Raw genomic sequence first — 20412 nt, 5'->3', positions numbered from 1 at the left:
CACTTTTATTGGCTTTAGAAAGAACTACACTATCATTTTATAATTTGGCATCTAGTGCTGTTGTTTTGGTATTTTTTCCTTCTTGATGGCTTCTGGGTTTCATTAAGAATGAACTATAAAAACAAATACCTAAATGGACTAAGCCTTGTATACTCACTCAGAGATTTTGAGCATTTTTATGGACTTTAAATTGCATTTTTAAAAGTGAATGATCTCTTTAATTGGTGTCTGATAGTCACTGAAAATGTGCTATTTTTTTCTAGCGTGATGTAGTGAGGCAGAAACAATTTAGGTTATTTTTTAGGTTTACTGCAGAACTTTGGGGCTTATAGCTACCATTTGTAATCTCTGTGTATGGGTTTAAATTCAGTATGTAGACAAGCCAGAATTTCCCTTTAATTTTACAGATTTGCAGGTAGAAGTTTGTATCTTGGTCACTGAACTTACTCACTTGCTCCAGGATTGACTTCCCCCCCCATTCCCACCAAGTTCATATCACTTGTTAATTAAAATTTGCCTTTTTCTTTTCTTCAGCTTCATGCTGCCATTAGTCATCAGGTGGATCCAGAATGCCTTGGCTTGGGTTTGGGCAGTATCCTGCTCAACAGCCTGAAGCAGACAGTGGTAACATTGGCGAGCAATGCTGGGGTTCTTAACACGGTGCAGTCGGCGGCTCAAGCGGTGCTGCAGAGCGGCTGGTCTGTGCTGCTGCCGACGGCGGAGGAGCGCGCCAGGGCGCTCTCAGCGCTCCTGCCCAGTGCAGGTTGGTCCTCACAGTGAAGCCCGTTTGTTTAAGCCTCACTTTTTGACTTCATTACCAGCTTCTTCCATTCTTAGTTTCAGGAAATGAAATGAATGTCAGCCCAGGACGTAGATTCATGATTGACCTCTTGGTGGGCAGCTTGATGGCTGATGGAGGCTTAGAGTCTGCACTGAACGCTGCTATTACTGCAGAAATTCAGGTATGGTTCATCAGCTCTGCAGTTCAGGTTCTCCTTGGGGCACTGGATTTGTTGCTTTTATAAACACAGAGTAAATGTGCCTTCAGTTGTGAACTGTGCAGCAGCAGCTACTGCCATGTGTCCACCATGGTTTTGTGGAACTTCTCTACTCTTTTTTACCTTCACCACCTTCATCCCTCTCTTCGACTTTCTTTTCGTTTTATAATTGTTTTTAAAAAAGTGTGCCCATGTGGTTGTTACAGAATATACAATAGACATTTTGTCTGGTAGCAACTGTTTCATTTTTGCCATAGGTAAAAGTAACTTGATCTTGTTACTGTGAATACTTGTTAACAAAATGTTTCATAATCATAGTGGAGGTTTGTGTGTTTTCTTTAACTTGATTGACTTTTTTAGGATATTGAAGCAAAAAAAGAAGCACAGAAAGAAAAAGAAATTGATGAACAAGAGGCAAATGCATCAACACTTCATAGGAGCAGAACTCCATTGGACAAAGACCTTATTAACACTGGAATCTATGAATCTGCAGGAAAACAAAGTTTACCATTAGTTCAGTTAATTCAGCAGTTACTGAGGTAATTGCTTTGAATTTGTCTTTTACTTTTGTAGAGATGTATTTAGATGTTCTGTGAACTAGTCAGCTAAAGGATAGTAATTTTGGTTAGCAAATAAAGTCTTCTAGCATTTTAGCTCCTCAGAATTCAAAATATTGAACGTTCTCCTAGCTTATCTGTGGTTCTGCTATGTTATGTTTGCTGAGGAGCAATGTTCTATACTTAATTACCCAATTTTAGAAAGACTGCCTTGCTTTTATGGATTTTGATACTTCTCTGGAAGAAGTATCTGAAAGTTTTTGTACCAAGTATAGGACAAATATTTAAAAGACTGTCCTTAAAAAGTGTGTGAATCACCACAAATTTGTTTAGAACTGAATATTTTGTTGTATTTATTTAGAACTGTCTCATGGAGACTGTAAGTGGGAAAGAAACCTGAATTTTAAATTCTTAACTGAGAGTTGTGAATGCATGACCAATTAGGGTGCTGAGAACAAAGCTGCTTTATATCAGCCAGAGCAGCTACAGAAGTATTTAACATATAGCATGTAAAGCAGGAAGTAATTATGAGTTTACCAAGAAATTTATTGCACTTTTTCACTTAATTGTGATAGCAACCATGTAATTTAATCAATACTGAAACTGTTTTGAGCTATGTAGTGTCATGACTTTCACTGCAGCCTCTCAGTGAAGATTATCAGATTGTATTTTGTAGAGAGTGATGACAAAAACCACAAACTTGAGGTATTTTACAAATGCTGTTAACCAAAATGTATCCACAAAACCATTGCCTTTTTGAGTTCCACGGTGCAAAGGAGTGAAAGTTCTGCATAGAAACTTTGCATATATTTCTGCAAAATTTTGCAAAATCTTAACCCATGAACTGTGGACTGTCTTCACTCTGAGCTCCCCTTAAGTACTCTGTGGTACTTTTATACCACTTAGGAACATCGCTTCACAGACGATAGCCAAACTAAAAGATGTTGCTCGTCGCATTTCTTCCTGCATGGACCAAGAACTTTATAGCAAGGAGAGATCTGCTTCTCTGGACCTGTTGCTCCGTTTTCAGCGTCTACTTGTTAGCAAACTTTACCCAGCAGATTGTGTTGGCCAGGTCCCTAACACATACAGTAAGTTGTGGTTTTAAAAATAAAAGCAAACAACTTCTGACCCCTCCCCAAGTATTCCTGTAATAACTTTTACAGGATAGCAGTTTCTTATTTCAATTTATCTTCTTGTCTCATTTGTCATCCTATTTGCTGAATTTGTCTGAACGTGTTTGAAAGTAGTTTATTTACATTGTTTTCTATAAGTGAATTTTTTTTTTTGTTAGGTAATAGAATCTGGAGAATAAACTTTTATAACTTTTTAAAACTATGTGATTTCTTAAATTAGTGCTAATATTGAGTAGCATAATTTCAGAATAGTTTGTCAGCTTTTGAAGTCTGTTTCTTAAATATGACTATGTGGTGGTCCTCTGTGCTCTTCCTCTATTTTTTTACAGGTCCTGACCTCTTAGGTGTTGGTTCTTTACTGAAGAAATACACTGCTCTTCTGTGCACGCACATTGGTGATATACTTCCTGTGGCAACCAGCATTGCTTGTACTAGTCATAGGCATTTTGCAGAAGTATCTCGTGTTGTGGATGGAGATTTAACGGGTAGGTTTTTACTTGTTGTCCTCCTTTCTTCCCCTTCCACAGAATCGTAAGACATTCTTGAAAGTTCTAAATGGCTACAAAGGAGTCAGTTAAATTTTTTGGTTAATGGGAGAAAAGGAGGGAAAATTCAGTGAGGAAGGCAAGAGCTTTGTACTCAACACTGTTCAAAGGCAGAATATGTTAATGGTGATTTACTTCTGCAGTGCAATGAATGTAGAACTTGAACTAAATGTGAGTATCTTCTGTGGTTTTTGTTTCAGGCATTCTTCTTCCAGAACTGGTGGTTTCTATAGTGCTACTCCTCAGTAAAAACGCTGGATTAATGCAGGAAGCTGGTGCTATCCCTCTGTTAGCTGGCTTGCTGGAACATCTAGACAGATTTAACCACTTAGCCCCTGGAAAGGAAAGGGATGACAATGAGGATTTAGCATGGCCAGGAATAATGGGTACGTACTTAGTAGCATTTGGACTGCTTTTATAAAGTAGCTGTACAAGAGTGGTGACTGTTCATGAAGTACTCTCAGGAGGAGAATTCTACTTCACAGTACAAAGTTTTATTAACCAATTTATATGGCACTATTTATTTCTGTCAGTACATTCTTAAGGAAGTTACATACAGAGGTAGGATTAAGCAGAGTACAGATGCAGCTTTTTTAAGAAGTAGTTCACATCATTTCACATTTTGACTGTGAAAAGTTGCAGTGAAAACCTGAGTAGTATATCTAGGCATTTTGTTACTAAACTCTGTCTGTAACACAAAGGATGAGTAATGTGAAAGCTTTGAAATAAGGAATTTTTATTTTCTCAGGGTACTTTGTAATATGAGCTGTGTCTGTGGTCAAAAGAGAAGAGTCTTTTATATTAAAAAATATCTGAATTAGGCTGAAATTAAATATACAGCAAATTCCTTGCAGGCAACTGAGTAATAAAACCAAAGTAATTTGGAGGAAGAAGTGATTAGAGCAGTGATTTGCCGGAAACCTGGTTGTTCTGCTCCACCTCCACACAAAACAGACATATAGCTGGACAATGCTAGGTGACATTAGAGATTAGTGCATAAAAGAACACAGTATACAGATAGTTGAATTGCATAATATGTGGACAGGAACATATGAATAGCCATTATTACTTTTGAGCATGTAAAAAAAAAGCAACCTTTGAATAGAAGTGAAAAATTTGACTAGTCAACTATTAAAAGAATGTTCAGAAAAAAACCCTTACTTTCTGATTTTTTGTTGATAAATTCTCTTTTCTGTTTTATATGAATAGGTTCATTTTTTACTGGCCAGAGTTGCAGAAATAATGAGGAGGTGACACTTATACGTAAGGCTGATCTAGAGAACCACAACAAAGACGGAGGATTTTGGACAGTGATTGATGGGAAAGTGTATGATATAAAGGACTTCCAAACCCAGTCTTTAACTGGCAGTAGCATACTTGGTGAGAATTTTCATCTGACTTACAAAGACAAACTACTTTGTTTCAAAACTAAGTGGAATTACCACATTTTTAGATACTGTATTGACTACATCATTCTTTCATTAGCTCAGTTTGCTGGTGAGGACCCAGTTGTTGCTTTGGAAGCTGCTTTGCAATTTGAGGACACACGGGAATCAATGCACGCCTTCTGTGTTGGCCAGTATATAGAGGTAAAAATGTTACTAATGGGTAAATGTTTTCTAAAGTAAAGCATTACTTTGCTGTTGGAATTCTTGTTGGAGCTCAGTTCTAACTTACAATTGCTGTTTCTTTTGTGCAGCCTGACCAGGAAGTGATTACAACACCAGATCTCAGTACTTTGTCATCACCTCTGATAGACACAGAGAGGAATTTGGGTCTTCTCCTTGGACTGCATGCTTCCTACCTGGCAATGAGCACACCACTTTCTCCTCTGGAAATTGAATGTGCCAGTAAGCAGGACATCATTTTGAGCTTTAAAAAGTGATAAATACTTGTCAAAGCATGCAGGAAAAAGACAAAGGATGAATAAATTGCTGAAAATTTAGCACTTCGTTAGTCTTGATCTTCTGCAGGGGTTCTTTATTCTTAACATTAACTACCACGCTCATCAAGATCCCAATAATTTAGCAAGATTTAAATAGGGGTTAGATAATTTTGAGCAGTTGAATTCCGAATTTTGTAATATGCAACATAAAATAGAAGAGAAAACGATGCTACACAGTCTTCTATCTCACCAATTTGTGGTCAGTTAAGAGTGCCTGGATCATGTGGTATTGGAAGTTTTCTTATTGGGTGTCTTGGTTTGGTCAATAGAAGGTATAATTCAATATTAATAGCAGAAAAATTGCTAAGGCCCCCTGTATCTCTAAACAGATGATGGCTGCCCTGTTACTTAATTGTTTCTCAGTTGCAGAACCCTTTTGTTTTTCCTGTGAAAAAGTTTCAGCAAATGAAAGATTTGCTAAATCTTGTTGAGGCTGTGAATGCATTTTATTACAGGAAATCGAGTCTTGATAGCTTAGTCTTTGATCAGAATATTCACTCATGTTTTCTTTATTTTAGAATGGTTGAAGTCATCGATCTTTTCTGGAGGCTTGCAAACTAGTCAGATTCATTACAGTTACAATGAGGAAAAAGATGAAGACCATTGCAGTTCACCTGGTAACACTACCCCAAATAAATCAAAACTATATGCACATCGATTAACTTTGAGTGACCATTCACAACCCTTTCTCCAAGCTATTGCGGATAATAATATTCAGGATCACACTGTGAAGGTAGGCCCTCAGTAGTTCTGTGCACAAAACCTGTTTCTGAGGGGTGATAGGGGTGGTGAAAATTCTCCACAAGTTACAGCAAAACAATTGAAAAAGTTACTTCAGAATTACTTTTTGTGAAAGGAATGGTTGAGTACTACTGATGGATAAAATGTGTATATTTCACTTGATAGCACAACAGTACATTTTTTCTTTACAATTTTTAGAATTTTTGAGTGGGAGAACTAAAAATTTGAATATTCTTACCAAAAATTAGTAATGCATTACTTCTCATGTCAAGTTTCAGTAGCATTGAGAGATCCTGCTTACCTCCAGTTGAACTAAGAGAGTTTTTCCTGTCAAGCTGCAAATGTATTTTGTGTTTCAGATTCACGTATACTTTTGTCTTAAAATTCTTTTGGGGCTTGAGGTTCAGGTTTCACATGATTAGAATGGTGGATGTTATGAAAAACCCTATGGTTTACATTGATCACTATCTTCTGTAATATCTTCAGATTTTCTAACCCTCTGAGTTCAGCTCCTTTATGCAAAAAAGTCCCAAATAAATCTTTGGGAATAGCGATAATGATGAATAATGATTAATGAGAAGACAACCGAAAATTGTGTTAGGTGACCTGACTATCTCATGAAGAGATAAAAGCAGAAGTAGCTTTTTTCCTTGAGTCATGTTGCTTTTCATACAGGATGAAGGCTGTAGTGCGTTTGCAGTATTGGGTTGTAGCTGCTATGTGTTAAATTGCACATACTCCGTGTTGTATCTCAGGAATGTTAGTTCAGATTGTGGAGATTGCTCAGCGTTATTTAAATGCTGCCTGTGGTATTTTGAGTCCTTTCATTGTAATTTAAAACTGAAGTTAAACAGAGGCTATTGTGTGTTTTCTTAGGATTTCTTGTGTCAAATAGAGCGATACTGTAAACAGTGTCACTTAACAACACCAATCACATTCCCTCCTGAGCATCCTGTGGAAGAAGTAGGACGCCTGTTATTATGCTGTCTTCTGAAGCATGAAGATTTGGGTAGGTAGGCTTGTGGTGTGTTTGTTTAGGTCAGTTTAAATTCTGCTATGGATGATTTTGGAAATGCATATTCAAAGATTGTCTTTTCCCATTAGGTCATGTAGCACTGTCTCTTGTTCATCCTGGTACCCTTGGAGTTGACCAGGTAAAGCACAAAACCTTACCAAAATCTGTAGTGGATGTGTGCCGTGTTGTCTACCAAGCAAAATGCTCACTGATTAAGGTAAGCCTCTTAGCTGCTGATGTTAAGATAATTTTCATTTGAAGTGTTTTATTAAAAAGCTATATATTGTTCATTTTCTTGTGTATTAAAGAATAATTTAATCTTTCTATGTCTTTCCTAGACCCATCAGGAACAAGGGCGCTCTTACAAGGAAGTTTGTGCTCCTGTCATTGAGCGCTTGAGATTCTTGTTCAATGAACTACGCCCTGCGGTTTGCAACGATCTCTCTATAATGTCCAAGTTTAAACTTCTTAGTTCCTTGCCCCGATGGCGAAGGGTAGCTCAGAAAATTATTAGAGAAAAAAGGAAAAAAAGAGGTAAGGCAGCATTAATGTTGTATTCTCTTTGAACCAATGAAAATCCATCTTATTTCAAGGTTTCTTGCTATTTGAGACTCTCCTTAGATAAAGCATCAAAGCCATTTGCTTTCTGCTGCATTTTCATGAAGTTTTCTAAACCAGTGGTTGCATGTCAGATCCTACAGCAAGAACTGGAAAACAAGAGTGTCAAGGGTAGTTGAGGCATGTTGCTTCATGTTCCAGTGGATTAAAAATGATCCTTCAGTATTAGACCCTCTGAATTTGTTTTAGTAACACTTCACTGGAAGTGACATCTTTTTAGAAATCATGTTTTATTAAAGTGTAGTCAAAAAATGGTTTAACTGGAAATAAATTAATGTGGTGAACAGACACTGAAGTGCTTTTCAAGTTTGTCTTTAAAGAGAAAAGGATATTGCTGGTAATACCAGAGTTAATTTGGTAATAGCTGGACATAGAGTTCACCAAGAATACATTTCCCATTTTATTACAGACAGTTCTTAAGTGTTCTGTGTGCTTAAGTTATCATGCAAACTTAAAAATGTGACGCTGTAAAATCTAATCAGACTGCATGAAAGAATAATACTTTTTTGTTTATAGTGCCAAAAAAGTCTGAATCTGCTGATGTAGAGGAATCCAAAATTGGAAACGAAGAGAGTGATTTAGAAGAATCTTGTGTGGTACCTCACAGTCCTGTCCCTATAGATAAAAAGCCCATACCAATCAAATCACCCAAGGTAAGTTATCGGATTTTGAATCAACCTTGTGAATAAAAATAACCAGAGAAAAAAGTATGAGTTAAAGCATGATTGCAGTAGCTTGACATTTAATGTTCTGATAATGGTGTTTTGGATGTGTAATTAAGTGTGACATGTTCTTTCAGTGAAGCCTGGAATAATTTTAAAAAATAAGCTTGTACTATGCATTTAGCATATGTAAAGATACCTTTTCTAATTTTTAAATTATTGATAATCTTAGATAAAGCTTCAAAATAAAATGTTATGATGGATTACTTCCTCTTTCTTTTAACATTAACGCATTTGAAATTTTATGTAGCCATAGTAAAAAAGATAATGAGTTAAAATAATACTAAGCTCTTTTCTGATTTTGAGAAAGTTTTTATTTCCACCCCCCTAGTGTTTTAAATTTGGAAATTGTTTTGCATGAAATAACTTATATTTTCAATAATTTAAATTGTTTAAAAAGTTTTAACATGCTACCTTCTTCTTTTGCAGGATAAGTGGCAGCCAATTTTGAGTACAGTTACAGGTGTCCACAAATACAAATGGCTGAAGCAAAATGTTCAGGGCTTGTATCCACAGTCTGCCCTCCTTAACACCATTGTTGAATTTGCACTTAAAGAAGAGCCGGTGGATGTAGAAAAAATGAGAAAATGTTTATTGAAACAGGTAAAATGAATGGAAATGGGACCTTTACATAATTATGACAATTATTAGCTGTTTACATAAGTGTGACAATTTGGTTTTTTCTCTTTGACAGTTGGAAAGAGCAGAAGTTCGTCTGGAGGGAATAGATACTATTCTGAAATTGTCAGCTAAAAATTTTTTGCTCCCATCTGTGCAGTATGCTATGTTCTGTGGATGGCAGAGACTTATTCCAGAAGGAGCCAATATAGGGTAAAACTTCTTGTTGCTTTTGCTTCCACAATTCTTCAATAAGAAAACAATACTTATTTTTGTTGTTGTTGTTTTTCTCTGAAGGGAGCCTCTTACTGACTGCTTGAAGGATGTCGATCTGATTCCGCCATTTAACAGAATGCTGCTGGAAGTAACTTTTGGAAAGTTGTATGCCTGGGCTATTCAGAATGTCCGGAACATCTTGCTAGATGCTAATGCAAAATTTAAAGAACTAGGTGAGTCTCATCTTGTTGCTGTTGTCTGTAGAGAAAACTGTTTTACATTAATGTTGTTGCTATTTTTTTTAAAGTTCCCAATAACTGGGATGTTGAAATCTGTTCCCTTGTTTTGTATTGAGAATTACTTTGTGTGTCATTCCAGCCTTCCCACCTTGACCCCCTGTTAACTTGCTTCTCAGTGTTTGAGTATGTTGCTGATTTCCCAGCAACAAGTGGTTGATTACTCATTAGTAACATTTTAGCATTAAAATACAAATTAGAATCGGTTTCTTGGAACTTCAGCTTGTAAGTTCTCAGAGCTGAGCAGGGAATAAAAAATATTTTAAATCATCAATCAAACAAATCTGTAACCTATTCTATTGTAGCTCCCAAATGTCAGCTGACTTTGTTATTTATATTACAATCGGACTAGGTCTGCAGCCTGTTCCTCTTCAAACAATTACTAATGAGAATCCAGCAGGACCAAGTCTTGGAACTATTCCACAAGCACGTTTTCTGCTGGTCATGCTGAACATGTTGACGCTGCAGCACGGTGCGAATACCTTGAGCCTGCTCCTCAATTCTGGCATGCTGGCCTTGACACAAACCACACTGCGGCTGATAGGTACAATTCTTCTTTCTTACTTGGAAGAAAGCATTTGCTTTACAAGTCTCCTGTATTTTTTACCTGTTGGTGTACCCAAATTACAGAATTACTTTGCTGCTTAATGATAGTGCTTAATGCTATTTTAGCCCAATACAAAAAACACATCTGTAAGCATGGTTGAGAAGGAGGTTAATTTGATTGCAGCTTTTTTCCAGTCATGATTTTTTTCTATTAAGTGTTTGCTTCGGCCATCCTTTGCTAAAATTTCAATTGATGTGTAGTTTTTGTGGAACTGTTACAAATAAATAAAAAATGGAAAATTTAAAATGAAAACAATAAAAACTGTCTACTCTCTAATCTCCATTTCATTTTTTCTATGTATTAAAAATGTTTTCAGTCTGCATATTTAAGCTTGAAGCTTTCTTTGTTCTGTTATAGGAAGTTCTCTGGTGTGTTTTGCTATGATTCAAATTGCCATGGTTTTTCTCTCTTGGTTTTCTTGGATAATAGCAAACATTTGTTCCTGTAACTTGTGTTTAACTGGAGTGCACACAGAAAGTTTTTCAAAAAAATTCTGTTTGTAGAACCATTTAGCCAATTGAGTCATCATTATTAATGTCTCTTAATTGTCATTTGTTTTTTTATTCAAAATTAAGTATTTCAATTCCTGTGCATTCAAAACCATTGCATCCTAGTTTTCTTAAAGGTCATTTGACTTATCACCTGTTCAGTCAGCTTTTCTGTTTGTTAGTGCTTTTATATTACAAAGTTTGTGCCTGAAAGTTTACATGTGACAAAGGTACATATCAAAAACTTGTAGCTGGATTTAATTTTTTTCATGTTTTTTCCTCGTTAGGACCGAGTTCTGATAATATTGAAGAAGATATGATTGCCTCTTCTCATGGGGCTTCTGCCACGGTCCTAGAAGAGTCAAGAAAGGAAACTACACCTGTTCAGCTCCCTGTTTCTGGACCAGAGCTGGCAGCCATGATGAAAATTGGTACCAGAGTGGTGAGAGGGGTAGACTGGAAATGGGGTGATCAGGTATGACTTCTTTCATACAGATTTTGGGTGTGTTATTATTGAAAGTCCCTATTCGGTGGACTGTCTGTAAAGTTTCTGGTCAATCAAACTTAAGGGCATTTTACATTCCAAAAATGTTGAATTAAGGGTATGGGAATTTAACAGAAAATAAACGTTGCGTTCCAGTCGGTCTTCAGAGATCACAGGGGGGGCTGGTTGCAGCTGGGCTTAATTTCTCATTGTAGCCCAGTTTAACATTCTAAGTCTGGTTGAGTTTGGAGGAGAGCTTGCACGAGCACAGAAGCACCAATAGTGTGGTCATTTGAAGCACCAGAAAAGCAGGCTCAGGATTGCTGGTGATGAGTGCACTAATTACTGGGTGTTAGTATGTGTTGTGACAGAAAGTATAGTAAGAGATCTAATAGCACTATACATACACATATATACACATATATGTGTACACCTATATACCTATATACCTGCACACACATATATAGGTGTGTATGTAAATACTGCCAGGTGTGCTGTTGGAGATGCAAAGCTTACATAAAGGCTTCTCTTTGGGAAAAGAAGAGAGGCATAGTCTGTGAATAGATCTTTAGCAGACAACTCCCTCCAGCCGTTTCTGCCCCTGAAGCCACTATTTTATACTATAAATTTTGGCCTGTTCCCGTGGGATGGAACAATCATGTTATAGGTGGGGTTTGGTGACTTTGGCCATACATGCACTATTACACATCCTATGTTTTCCTTCATCTGCTTCCTGAGGGGTGCCTAAGTTAATATGTTAGTGGGGCTTAGTGAGGGTCTCGGTTACCTTTTGTTGATGAAAGAGGTGGAATCAACACTTTGGTCCTCCTCCATGTACTGAGGCAGCAGTAGGGGCTGTCTGATCTTCATCAGAGGGTCTTTGTCTGCATTCTTATCTCCTGAATAACTTATCTCCTGGAAAACTGGATTTATAATAAGGCTTTTTTTTTTCACGGTGAAGGGAGTGTGGCTGTTGGCTCACACAGAGGCCCAGGTGCCCTTCTGTGCCTCACCATCGGTGCATGAGAGCTCTTCTTCACTCCAGACATCACTCAGTTGTTAGGCAGTGCTGGAGCCAGGTGCAAGATAAGCAAGAGGCCCAGCTCCTGTTTTTCACAACCAGCTTTATCAATCCTTCACTGTCTTACAGCAATGCTGTGCAATTCTGACTATTTACCACGAAAGACTTGGAGAATTAACATAAAATATATTAATTATTTCTTTATCTTTATTTTTGGAGATGTTTAAAATTCTCTTTTAGTGAGACTGTGGTAATTTACCATTTAACAGAAAATTGGATAATTTGTTTTCTACAATATTACACATTTCCAGTTATGTAGGACATAACTGCTACTTATGTAAGACATAGTAAAAGAGATCTAACCATGAATGTCTAAATATGCAGCTTACTGGGGTGATTCTTTTGAAAATTGTGAAATGCTCTCTAACTTTATGCTCGATTTTTGAAACATTGTTGAATGTTTACTACCTATCATTAGGTTAGCAGCAAAAAAGAGCAATTGCATTTTTATTTTATGAACTTTGGGTATGACTTAATGTTGTTGATTGTGTAACTTGAACCTCTCTCTTCTGTCAGGATGGACCCACACCAGGTTTGGGTCGTGTGATTGGAGAACTGGGAGAAGATGGCTGGATTAGAGTGCAGTGGGACACTGGAAGTACAAATTCTTACAGAATGGGAAAGGAGGGAAAATATGATCTCAAACTAGCTGAACCACCACCTGCAACGCAGCCCACAACAGAGGATTCAGACACTGAGGATGATTCTGGTAAAAAAAAAAAATTATAAAAGTGGAGGCACAGTTTTAGTTGAATTTTAAAATTGGTTCTTTTACAGGAACAAGTGCCTCATCAAAGAAGAGTCATTTAATAGGTGTACACTTCTGACCAGAATCTTTCTTAATACAACTTTAGAATGAGAAAGGAAGATAGACAAGATGGTGTCACATTTGTTGTGTATTCATGGGTCAGAGAAAACAGTATTATTCAGTTGAAATAGTTTTATTTACAGATACCAAGAGGTATACATTTTAACAGGTGTTAATACCACCCTGAAGTGGGATTTTTTATGGCCTAATTATACATTGAATCAGAGTGCTTACCTATTCTTGGCAATAGCTGTGTACTGCTAGAGAAAAACTTGAAAATATATGTGCAAAATACCTGGTTTATATTTTGCTCTTGGAGTTGGAAATAAGGAATCTTCTTAGTGTCAGGTCATCTCCGAGAAAATATTTTTAACAGATTGTTCACATCATGTTTGTTTCAGAATCTCTGTGAAATAAAATAACTCAGTATTAATGTATTCCTTTGCCTTTTGTGTCTTCCTTCAGAAGGAGAACAAGTTGAAAGGAATCTCCACCCTACTTCCATGATGCTGACAAGTACTGTGAACCTGTTGCAGACACTGTGTCTCTCTGCTGGTGTCCATGCTGAAGTCATGCAAAGTGATGCTACTCGGACTTTGTGTGGTCTACTCCGTATGCTTGTGGAGAGTGGAACAATAGATAAATCAGGTATATTACATAGAAGCAGTCTGACTGAGCTGTGTGCTTCTGTTTTGTGTTTTGTTGTCTTGTGAGTTTGTAAATATTTTGTTAGTAGTTTTTAATCCTTTTAAGGGCAAAGGCTAGAATATGCATTTTCAGAGCTTTTAAAACCTTATTTTTTAAAGGCAATAGAAGTGATCCTGTGCATTCTTAGAACGTAAACAGTAAGAGGAGAAGAAATGCATGAGATGTGAATTGTTGACTTAGACAGTTAATTTATTAGCAGCCTTTTTGTGTTTGGCAACAACAGTATGACTGGGTGTGTCATACTCCTTTTTGTAGCTTTTTTGTAATTTTCAGAAGTAATGCTGTTAAATACTTTGAAATGAGGAAACAGTGTAATGATAAGAATTGTTTTAAAGGCATATTTAATAAAATTCATTACAAGCTCTAAAATTGAAATTAATAGTTCATGTAAAGACAGTGAAGTAGCTCAGTGTTCTGATTTGTCCAAAAAAAATCCCATGTAGTATATAGAGAACTACGTAGCTGGTGGAAAAGTCAACTGTTACATGTATATGTCTTTTTGTTTTTAGCTTCCTTGCCAAATAAATTAGTTTATAAAGAACAGCATAGGAGTTGGTGCACGTTGGGATTCATTCGAAGCATAGCACTCATGCCTCAGATGTGCAGCACTCTTAGTACATCTCAGTGGATAACTTTGCTAATGAAAATTGTTGAGGGGCATGAATCTTTCACTGCTGCTTCACTACAGAGACAGGTAATGTGCGTATTTCCAAATTACTTCAATAGGCAATAAAATTAGTAGACTTCAATTGTCTTAAAAAAAAAAAAAGTGTATTTTACAAAACAGCTGGGAAATGTCCATAAATCACTTTTTAGTTAGTTGGAAAAAAGATAACATTTTCTTTGTATTTAGGATTTACTGTTTTAAATATGCATCTCTTGAATTTTGAACCTTCAGGGTACTGTAGACTCCCTTGTTCTGTTGAAAGATCAGAACAATGTTCCAAAAATGTGCTCCAGAAACTCCTGTAAAATGTTTCCTATAAGTTGAATAAATGAAAGAATAACAAATAAATGGTTAGGAAAAAGTCAAATTTCATTTATAGTTACTGAATTATGTATTGTCTGCTGTCTCTCCTTCCATAGGAAACTGTTAATATTATTTTAATTACAGTCTCTAAAGAAGCTACATCTTTGCATCTTATTTTGGTATTGTGTTTCCCTTGTCATCTTTCCCCTTTTCTTATTTCTTCTTTTCTTTTCTCTTTTTTTATTTCCTCTTTTTCCATTCCTTAGCATCTTGGTAGTGCTGTTTTCATGAGACTGAAAAGCAACTTTATTATAGAATAACTGCCAAATTTTAAGGTTTGGGGGTCAAAAGATCATCTTACTCTTTTCCTTGATAAGCCATCAGCATTTTTTAACTAAAGCCTTGTATCATAAAGGCCTGTTCATTTTTGTGTGATCTTCCAGTAAATTCTTGTCAGTGTTTTTAATATGTTGAGACTTCTGTCATCATCCAGGACTTAGTGCAGCAGCATCATCTGTGCTGTTCAGGGAATACTTGAGAGGAAATGACCATTCCTCATGTACCAGCACCTAACTTCAGAGCAACAAAAAGATGAGACCTTGAAGTTCCATAAAGCCATGCTATTGACAGAAGTTTGCAAGAGGAGAGTTGTCTTTGCTGTTAGTCACTTCTATTGGTCTTCCGGGTAGAAGATGAGGAAACTCAAAACCTGGAATGCTCCTACTCAAAATATGCAACCCTCTCTGCTCTTTGATACTACAGTGCTGCACCTTCCCCTGTTCCTTGTCAGTCCTGCACTGAGTGTCTGGGTTCAGAGATGCCAGCCTGTTCCTTCTGTACTGTGTTGGAGGCCCTGGTTTCACAGTGGCTGCTTTTGAGTGTCACTGTGGCTGCTGTTGCCTCCCTTCCACCATTCAGCTTTATATCATGAATTTTAACTGTTACAGCTTCTTTGCAGAACACTTCGAAACTTTCATTCCAAAATACATCTTAGTACTAATTTCTGAGTCTGCAAGCTGAACAAACTTTCCCGTTCTGTATTCTTATTTTTCCTATTTGTTTTAGTCATTTGCATTGTTTCTCTGTGTGTGTGTGTGTCATGTCCTAAGTATTGAAGAGATAGGGTTCATTAATATAATGTGCCAGTAAAATTGTTACTGACTCTGAACTGTCACAACTTCTTTTAAAATATCCCTTAGCAAACTGAAGATTAGTAGCTCTGTAATTTCCACAGCCGGAAAGAAATCAGCATTGTAGAAAGAACTACAAAGGAAAGCTAACTTTAAAAATGTCATTCTTCTGTACTAAATATGTTAGAGAGTTTCTTTAGTATTTGTTGACATAGACTAGAATAACACTGATTTTGTTCTCTTTTTAGATCCTTGCTGTGCATTTACTGAAAGCAGTACTTCCATCCTGGGATAAAAATGAAAGGTCAAGAGACATGAAATTTCTTGTGGAAAAACTGTTTGCATTTTTAGGGAGCCTGCTTAGTACTTGTTCTTCAGATATCCCACTGCTCAGAGGTAGAGGAATTTTCCCTCAGTGGCTTATTTTTATGTATGGGAGATGTGTGCATTAAACTCACAGCTGTTGTGCCACTGCTTTGTCTTTCCAGAATCTACTCTGAGGAGGAGAAAGGCCAGGCCCCAAGCATCTCTAACTGCCACTCATAGTAGTACTTTAGCAGAAGAGATAGTGGCACTGCTGAGGACGCTGCATTCGCTCAGCCAGTGGAATGGACTCATAAACAAGTACATCAACTCTCAGCTAACCTCCATCACCCACATCTTTGCAGGAAAACAGTCAGAAGGGGTAGTTTCCACGTTTTAAAATAAGCTCATTTTTATAGCAATATTTATTTTGAAATTATAAATGCTAAATCTTTGTAAACAATATTAAGCTTAATATTGAAACCATTTTTCTATTTTTATATGTATTTGTATTGTAATTTTTAAGTTGAAATATGTGTGATTAACTTTGTATTTTAAAGCAGATAGAAGTGTATGTTTTCTCCCTACAGTTAAATTTTATTGTTCATTGTTAGGCTGTGTTGGATGACTACTTCCCTGACACTGAGAATCCAGAGGTGGGAGCTCTGATGGCAGTCTTGGCGGTGATTGGTGGCATAGACAGTCGTTTGAGACTGGGTGGACAAGTAGTTCATGATGAATTTGGAGAAGGCACAGTGACACGCATCACCCCAAAAGGGAAAATCACTGTGCAGTTCTACGACATGCGAACATGTAGAGTGTGCCCTCTGAATCAACTGAAACCAGTAAGTTTGGTTTATTAAGGCTTTAATACTGGCAAGGTTTGAAACTCTAGTATGGGCCAAAGAAAATACTTGCTCTTCACTGGCTAAATACATTGCCATTCAACACATACAATGCTCTGAATGCACATCTAAGATGGTCCTCATGCAAACCTTTGTAGGACCTTTAAATCCCATCCTTATTTACAGAGGAGGGAAGAGGGACTTAAGCTGGAGCAAAATCCCAAGTCATTGTAATGTGATGTATAGCTCTTAGATAAGAGGAGCTTTCTGTTTAACTTGATTTGCTAACTAATGTAGAAAGTTTTGGGTATTTTCAGCTGAATCTTGATTTCGTTGATACAACTTTAGTGAAAGCACAGGCCAAGTGCTTAGTCTGCTTCAGAGACTGGAGTTCTTTCTTGTTCTGACTCTCTTCTGCTTTTTCACCAAGTAGACCTGCAATTGTATGGTACAAATACAGGCTTAGGAGCTGTGTAGGGAATAGAAATCCCCTCTAGTTGTTCCTGGTCAAGAGCAGTAAGATGAATGCTACTTTTCCTCTTCTGCAGTTAAGAACCATTGAAACTTTTAAATGATTTTGTGAGATTTTAGGAAAATGCTTACCTGTTTTTTTTGTTTGTTTGTTTGTCTGGTTCTTCCCCCACTGTCTAGCTTCCAGTTGTGGCTTTTAATGTGAACAACTTGCCTTTCACTGAACCTATGCTATCCACTTGGGCTCAACTAGTAAATCTGGCTGGAAGTAAAATAGAAAAACAAAGAATGAAGTCTCCCAATCAAGGTCTTTCAGGTACAGTTGGGGGCTTTTTGCTGTTTGTTTTCTTTGGAAGTAGATGGATATGCTCTGGGAAAAATGCTGGTAATAGCAAACATACATAAGGAAAAGGCTCTCCAGAACCTTACATGCTTTCTTATTCAACATTGAGTAATAGACACTCAAGAGACAAGTTTAGCTAGGAGGGGAATTGCTCTGCACTGTAAGTGAAATATGTTTAACTTTGATGGGGAAATGTAAAATAAGGTTTGGGGCTGATCTTACTGTATTGAGTTGTTTAAAATACTGAATCCGAGTAACATCTTAACTGCACTTACTGTGTTATAAATCAGCTGTATGATTGTCCAGGGTGTGAAAAGTAGGAAGGCAGTATTTTTGATATCATGGGTCATACAATGTGTGTGGACTTTTGGTCCATGTGCTGTTTAAACTGACTTATACTGTCAGTACACAGTGAGTTAAGATGTAAACTGATGTTTGCGCTGAGGTTGTGTGAATGATAATCTTCTCTAATACAAGAGATTTCTAGCACTAATGGCTGTTTAATATTTCTGATAGGTCAAGTTGATCTGGATCTACTGAGGTGCCAGCAGTTAAAGCTGTACATACTAAAAGCAGGACGAGCTCTGCTTTCTCACCAGGATACACTAAGGCAGATCTTATCTCAGCCAGCTGTTCAGGAGTGTGCATTAAATCCTGCAGGTATTCTGAAATGCAACCTGACTCTGCTGCTATCTGTTTAGATGGTAGAGTATGTGACTATAACCCTTGCTAGTAGCAGTTGCACAGTAGAAATTCAGTTTGCCCTCTAAAGACTAAAAATTAAAATTCATTAATATTTTAAGCTTCTGTTTTAAAAAGATTTTGACTTTTTAGCTGAAGTTTTGAAAACGAATTACATCAAGTGTTTGAAGCTGAAAATAGTGGAGTTCACTAAATTTGTAGGTCTTCTATAGTTAGTAAGCTTTGTAAGTAATTTTAAAATACTTCATAGTTTTTGCAGTGGTTTTATTTCTCTGTTTCAAAAGTTAAAATTGGCTATTGATTTTAATTCAAATGTCTTGCTGTTTCCAGTGAAACAAGTATAGAAATATAATTTCTTAATCATAGTTGTAGTTCTAACAGTTCGAATTATTTATTCCACATGCATTCCACATATAAAAATAAATACAGTAGCTGTGTCAGTTTTCAGGATAACTATCAATGCCTTTGGAGTATGTATTAATTCCTTGGGTATTTGTGAAGCATGAAATATCTTTAAATATAGTAATATATTTGTCTTATATGGATATTTCTGTGGGATATTTTGTCAATTGCCAGATTTTTAAGTCAACAGAATCTACAGGGTTTTTTAAGGAATAGAACATGGTTTTATTCCTTACCATAATTTTTAAGGGGGAAAAAAACCCTCTAACACTTTTTTTTTTTTAACCAGAACAACATATGTATGCGAGGACTATTAGCCATTTTATTATTGTTTAAATCTTACTGTGACTGTCACATATTTTCGTGTGGTAGTCACAATAAAGATTTAGGAAACATGAATGTTTATGCCAACAGGAATACAAAATTAAATATGAAAGGTGCAGAATTGTGAGCCAGTTGGTTCAATAAAAGTATCCTGTTTTGAAGGGACAATGAATAAGGAGCCCTTCCCAAGAGGGGTATTATAGGGGAAATGACTCAATCCAGAATGCATGCACCATGGTTCTGGTATCACTGAAACTGTTGGTTGTCTATATCAAGTGGTTTATCCTGGAAGTACCTCTTACTAATAGTCTTACTGGAAATAAGGTGGACTCTTGTGCAGATTCACTGTCCACTGTGTAGTTTCTGTTAGACGTGTCTTAGGTGTATTTTAGTAAATTTATTGTTTATCTATAAATTTCTTACTTGCATCTTTTGTATGGAGATTGTGGTACATATGGCTTAATCTTAAATGCATTGTATATCTGGTGAAGAAGCATGTGAAAAATCACGTTTGACGAACCAGTAAGCCCTAGAATAAGTCTCCTGATTGACTTGTGTTACGTGGTTTTGGTTAAAATAATGTTTTTGCTTTAAGAGGATGGAGCAGTTGCCTCTCCCGACATAGGAGATATGTCTCCTGAAGGACCTCAGCCTCCCATGATCCTTTTGCAGCAACTTTTGTCAGCTGCTACACAACCATCACCTGTGAAAGCCATATTTGACAAACAGGAGCTTGAGGTAGAGTCTTGTGTTTTCTGCTAAGTAACCTAAGAAATAACTCTTTATAATTCACATTCCAGTTGCAATTTACTAAACGATAGGTTTAAAAAAAAAGTGACGCTGAACCCTTTTTGGCAAATAACATTTAATTTCGGGCATGCATGTATGCACACACAAACATACTAAATATGCTTGTTTTGCTTGCACTGATTTATTTGTTCTCCTTTAGGCTGCTGCTTTGGCAGTGTGCCAGTATCTGGCTGTAGAGTCTACACATCCTTCAACTCCGCTGTTTGAAGACTGCAGCTCTAGTGAAGCTACAACACCCATCACAGTGCAACATATCCGACCCACAAAAGTGAAGAAACGCAAGCAGTCTCCAATTCCGCCCCTCCCCATTGTAGTTCAACTTATGGAAATGGGATTTCCCAGGAAAAACATAGAGTTTGCACTAAAATCTCTGTCGGGAGCCTCTGGAAGTGCTTCTGGATTACCAGGTATTTTATTTAGTAAAATTAATGATATTAGGAGGAGAAGAAAAGTTGCAAGCTGATTAAAACACTACTTATGAGGGAGCAGTTGTTACCCTCTTTTTGGATACAATCTTAAGAATGCCAGG

The 20412-nt window shown here is 36.8% G+C and overlaps 1 protein-coding gene across 3 annotated transcripts in view; it reads left to right on the top strand.

The window, feature by feature from the left end:
- Positions 1-20412, top strand: part of HERC2 (HECT and RLD domain containing E3 ubiquitin protein ligase 2) — a 114862-nt gene that overhangs the window by 39211 nt on the left and 55239 nt on the right. For all 3 annotated transcript variants that reach the window (XM_069006311.1, XM_069006295.1, XM_069006302.1), the window contains exons 18-46: positions 535-763; positions 838-962; positions 1359-1537; positions 2462-2646; positions 3021-3176; positions 3437-3622; positions 4446-4616; positions 4722-4825; positions 4936-5086; positions 5700-5914; positions 6799-6931; positions 7027-7154; positions 7276-7471; positions 8072-8208; positions 8707-8880; positions 8972-9108; positions 9193-9344; positions 9760-9951; positions 10790-10977; positions 12584-12776; positions 13341-13523; positions 14093-14277; positions 15932-16079; positions 16172-16368; positions 16601-16831; positions 17483-17618; positions 18162-18305; positions 19669-19811; positions 20023-20290. In XM_069006311.1, coding sequence (XP_068862412.1) covers positions 535-763; positions 838-962; positions 1359-1537; positions 2462-2646; positions 3021-3176; positions 3437-3622; positions 4446-4616; positions 4722-4825; positions 4936-5086; positions 5700-5914; positions 6799-6931; positions 7027-7154; positions 7276-7471; positions 8072-8208; positions 8707-8880; positions 8972-9108; positions 9193-9344; positions 9760-9951; positions 10790-10977; positions 12584-12776; positions 13341-13523; positions 14093-14277; positions 15932-16079; positions 16172-16368; positions 16601-16831; positions 17483-17618; positions 18162-18305; positions 19669-19811; positions 20023-20290 — 4966 coding nt within the window. The remainder of the gene's footprint in view (positions 1-534; positions 764-837; positions 963-1358; positions 1538-2461; positions 2647-3020; positions 3177-3436; positions 3623-4445; positions 4617-4721; positions 4826-4935; positions 5087-5699; positions 5915-6798; positions 6932-7026; positions 7155-7275; positions 7472-8071; positions 8209-8706; positions 8881-8971; positions 9109-9192; positions 9345-9759; positions 9952-10789; positions 10978-12583; positions 12777-13340; positions 13524-14092; positions 14278-15931; positions 16080-16171; positions 16369-16600; positions 16832-17482; positions 17619-18161; positions 18306-19668; positions 19812-20022; positions 20291-20412) is intronic.

Source organism: Aphelocoma coerulescens, chromosome 1, assembly GCF_041296385.1.
Source record: "Aphelocoma coerulescens isolate FSJ_1873_10779 chromosome 1, UR_Acoe_1.0, whole genome shotgun sequence".
Taxonomy (NCBI): domain Eukaryota; kingdom Metazoa; phylum Chordata; class Aves; order Passeriformes; family Corvidae; genus Aphelocoma; species Aphelocoma coerulescens.
This window is presented reverse-complemented; position numbering and strand designations above follow the sequence as displayed.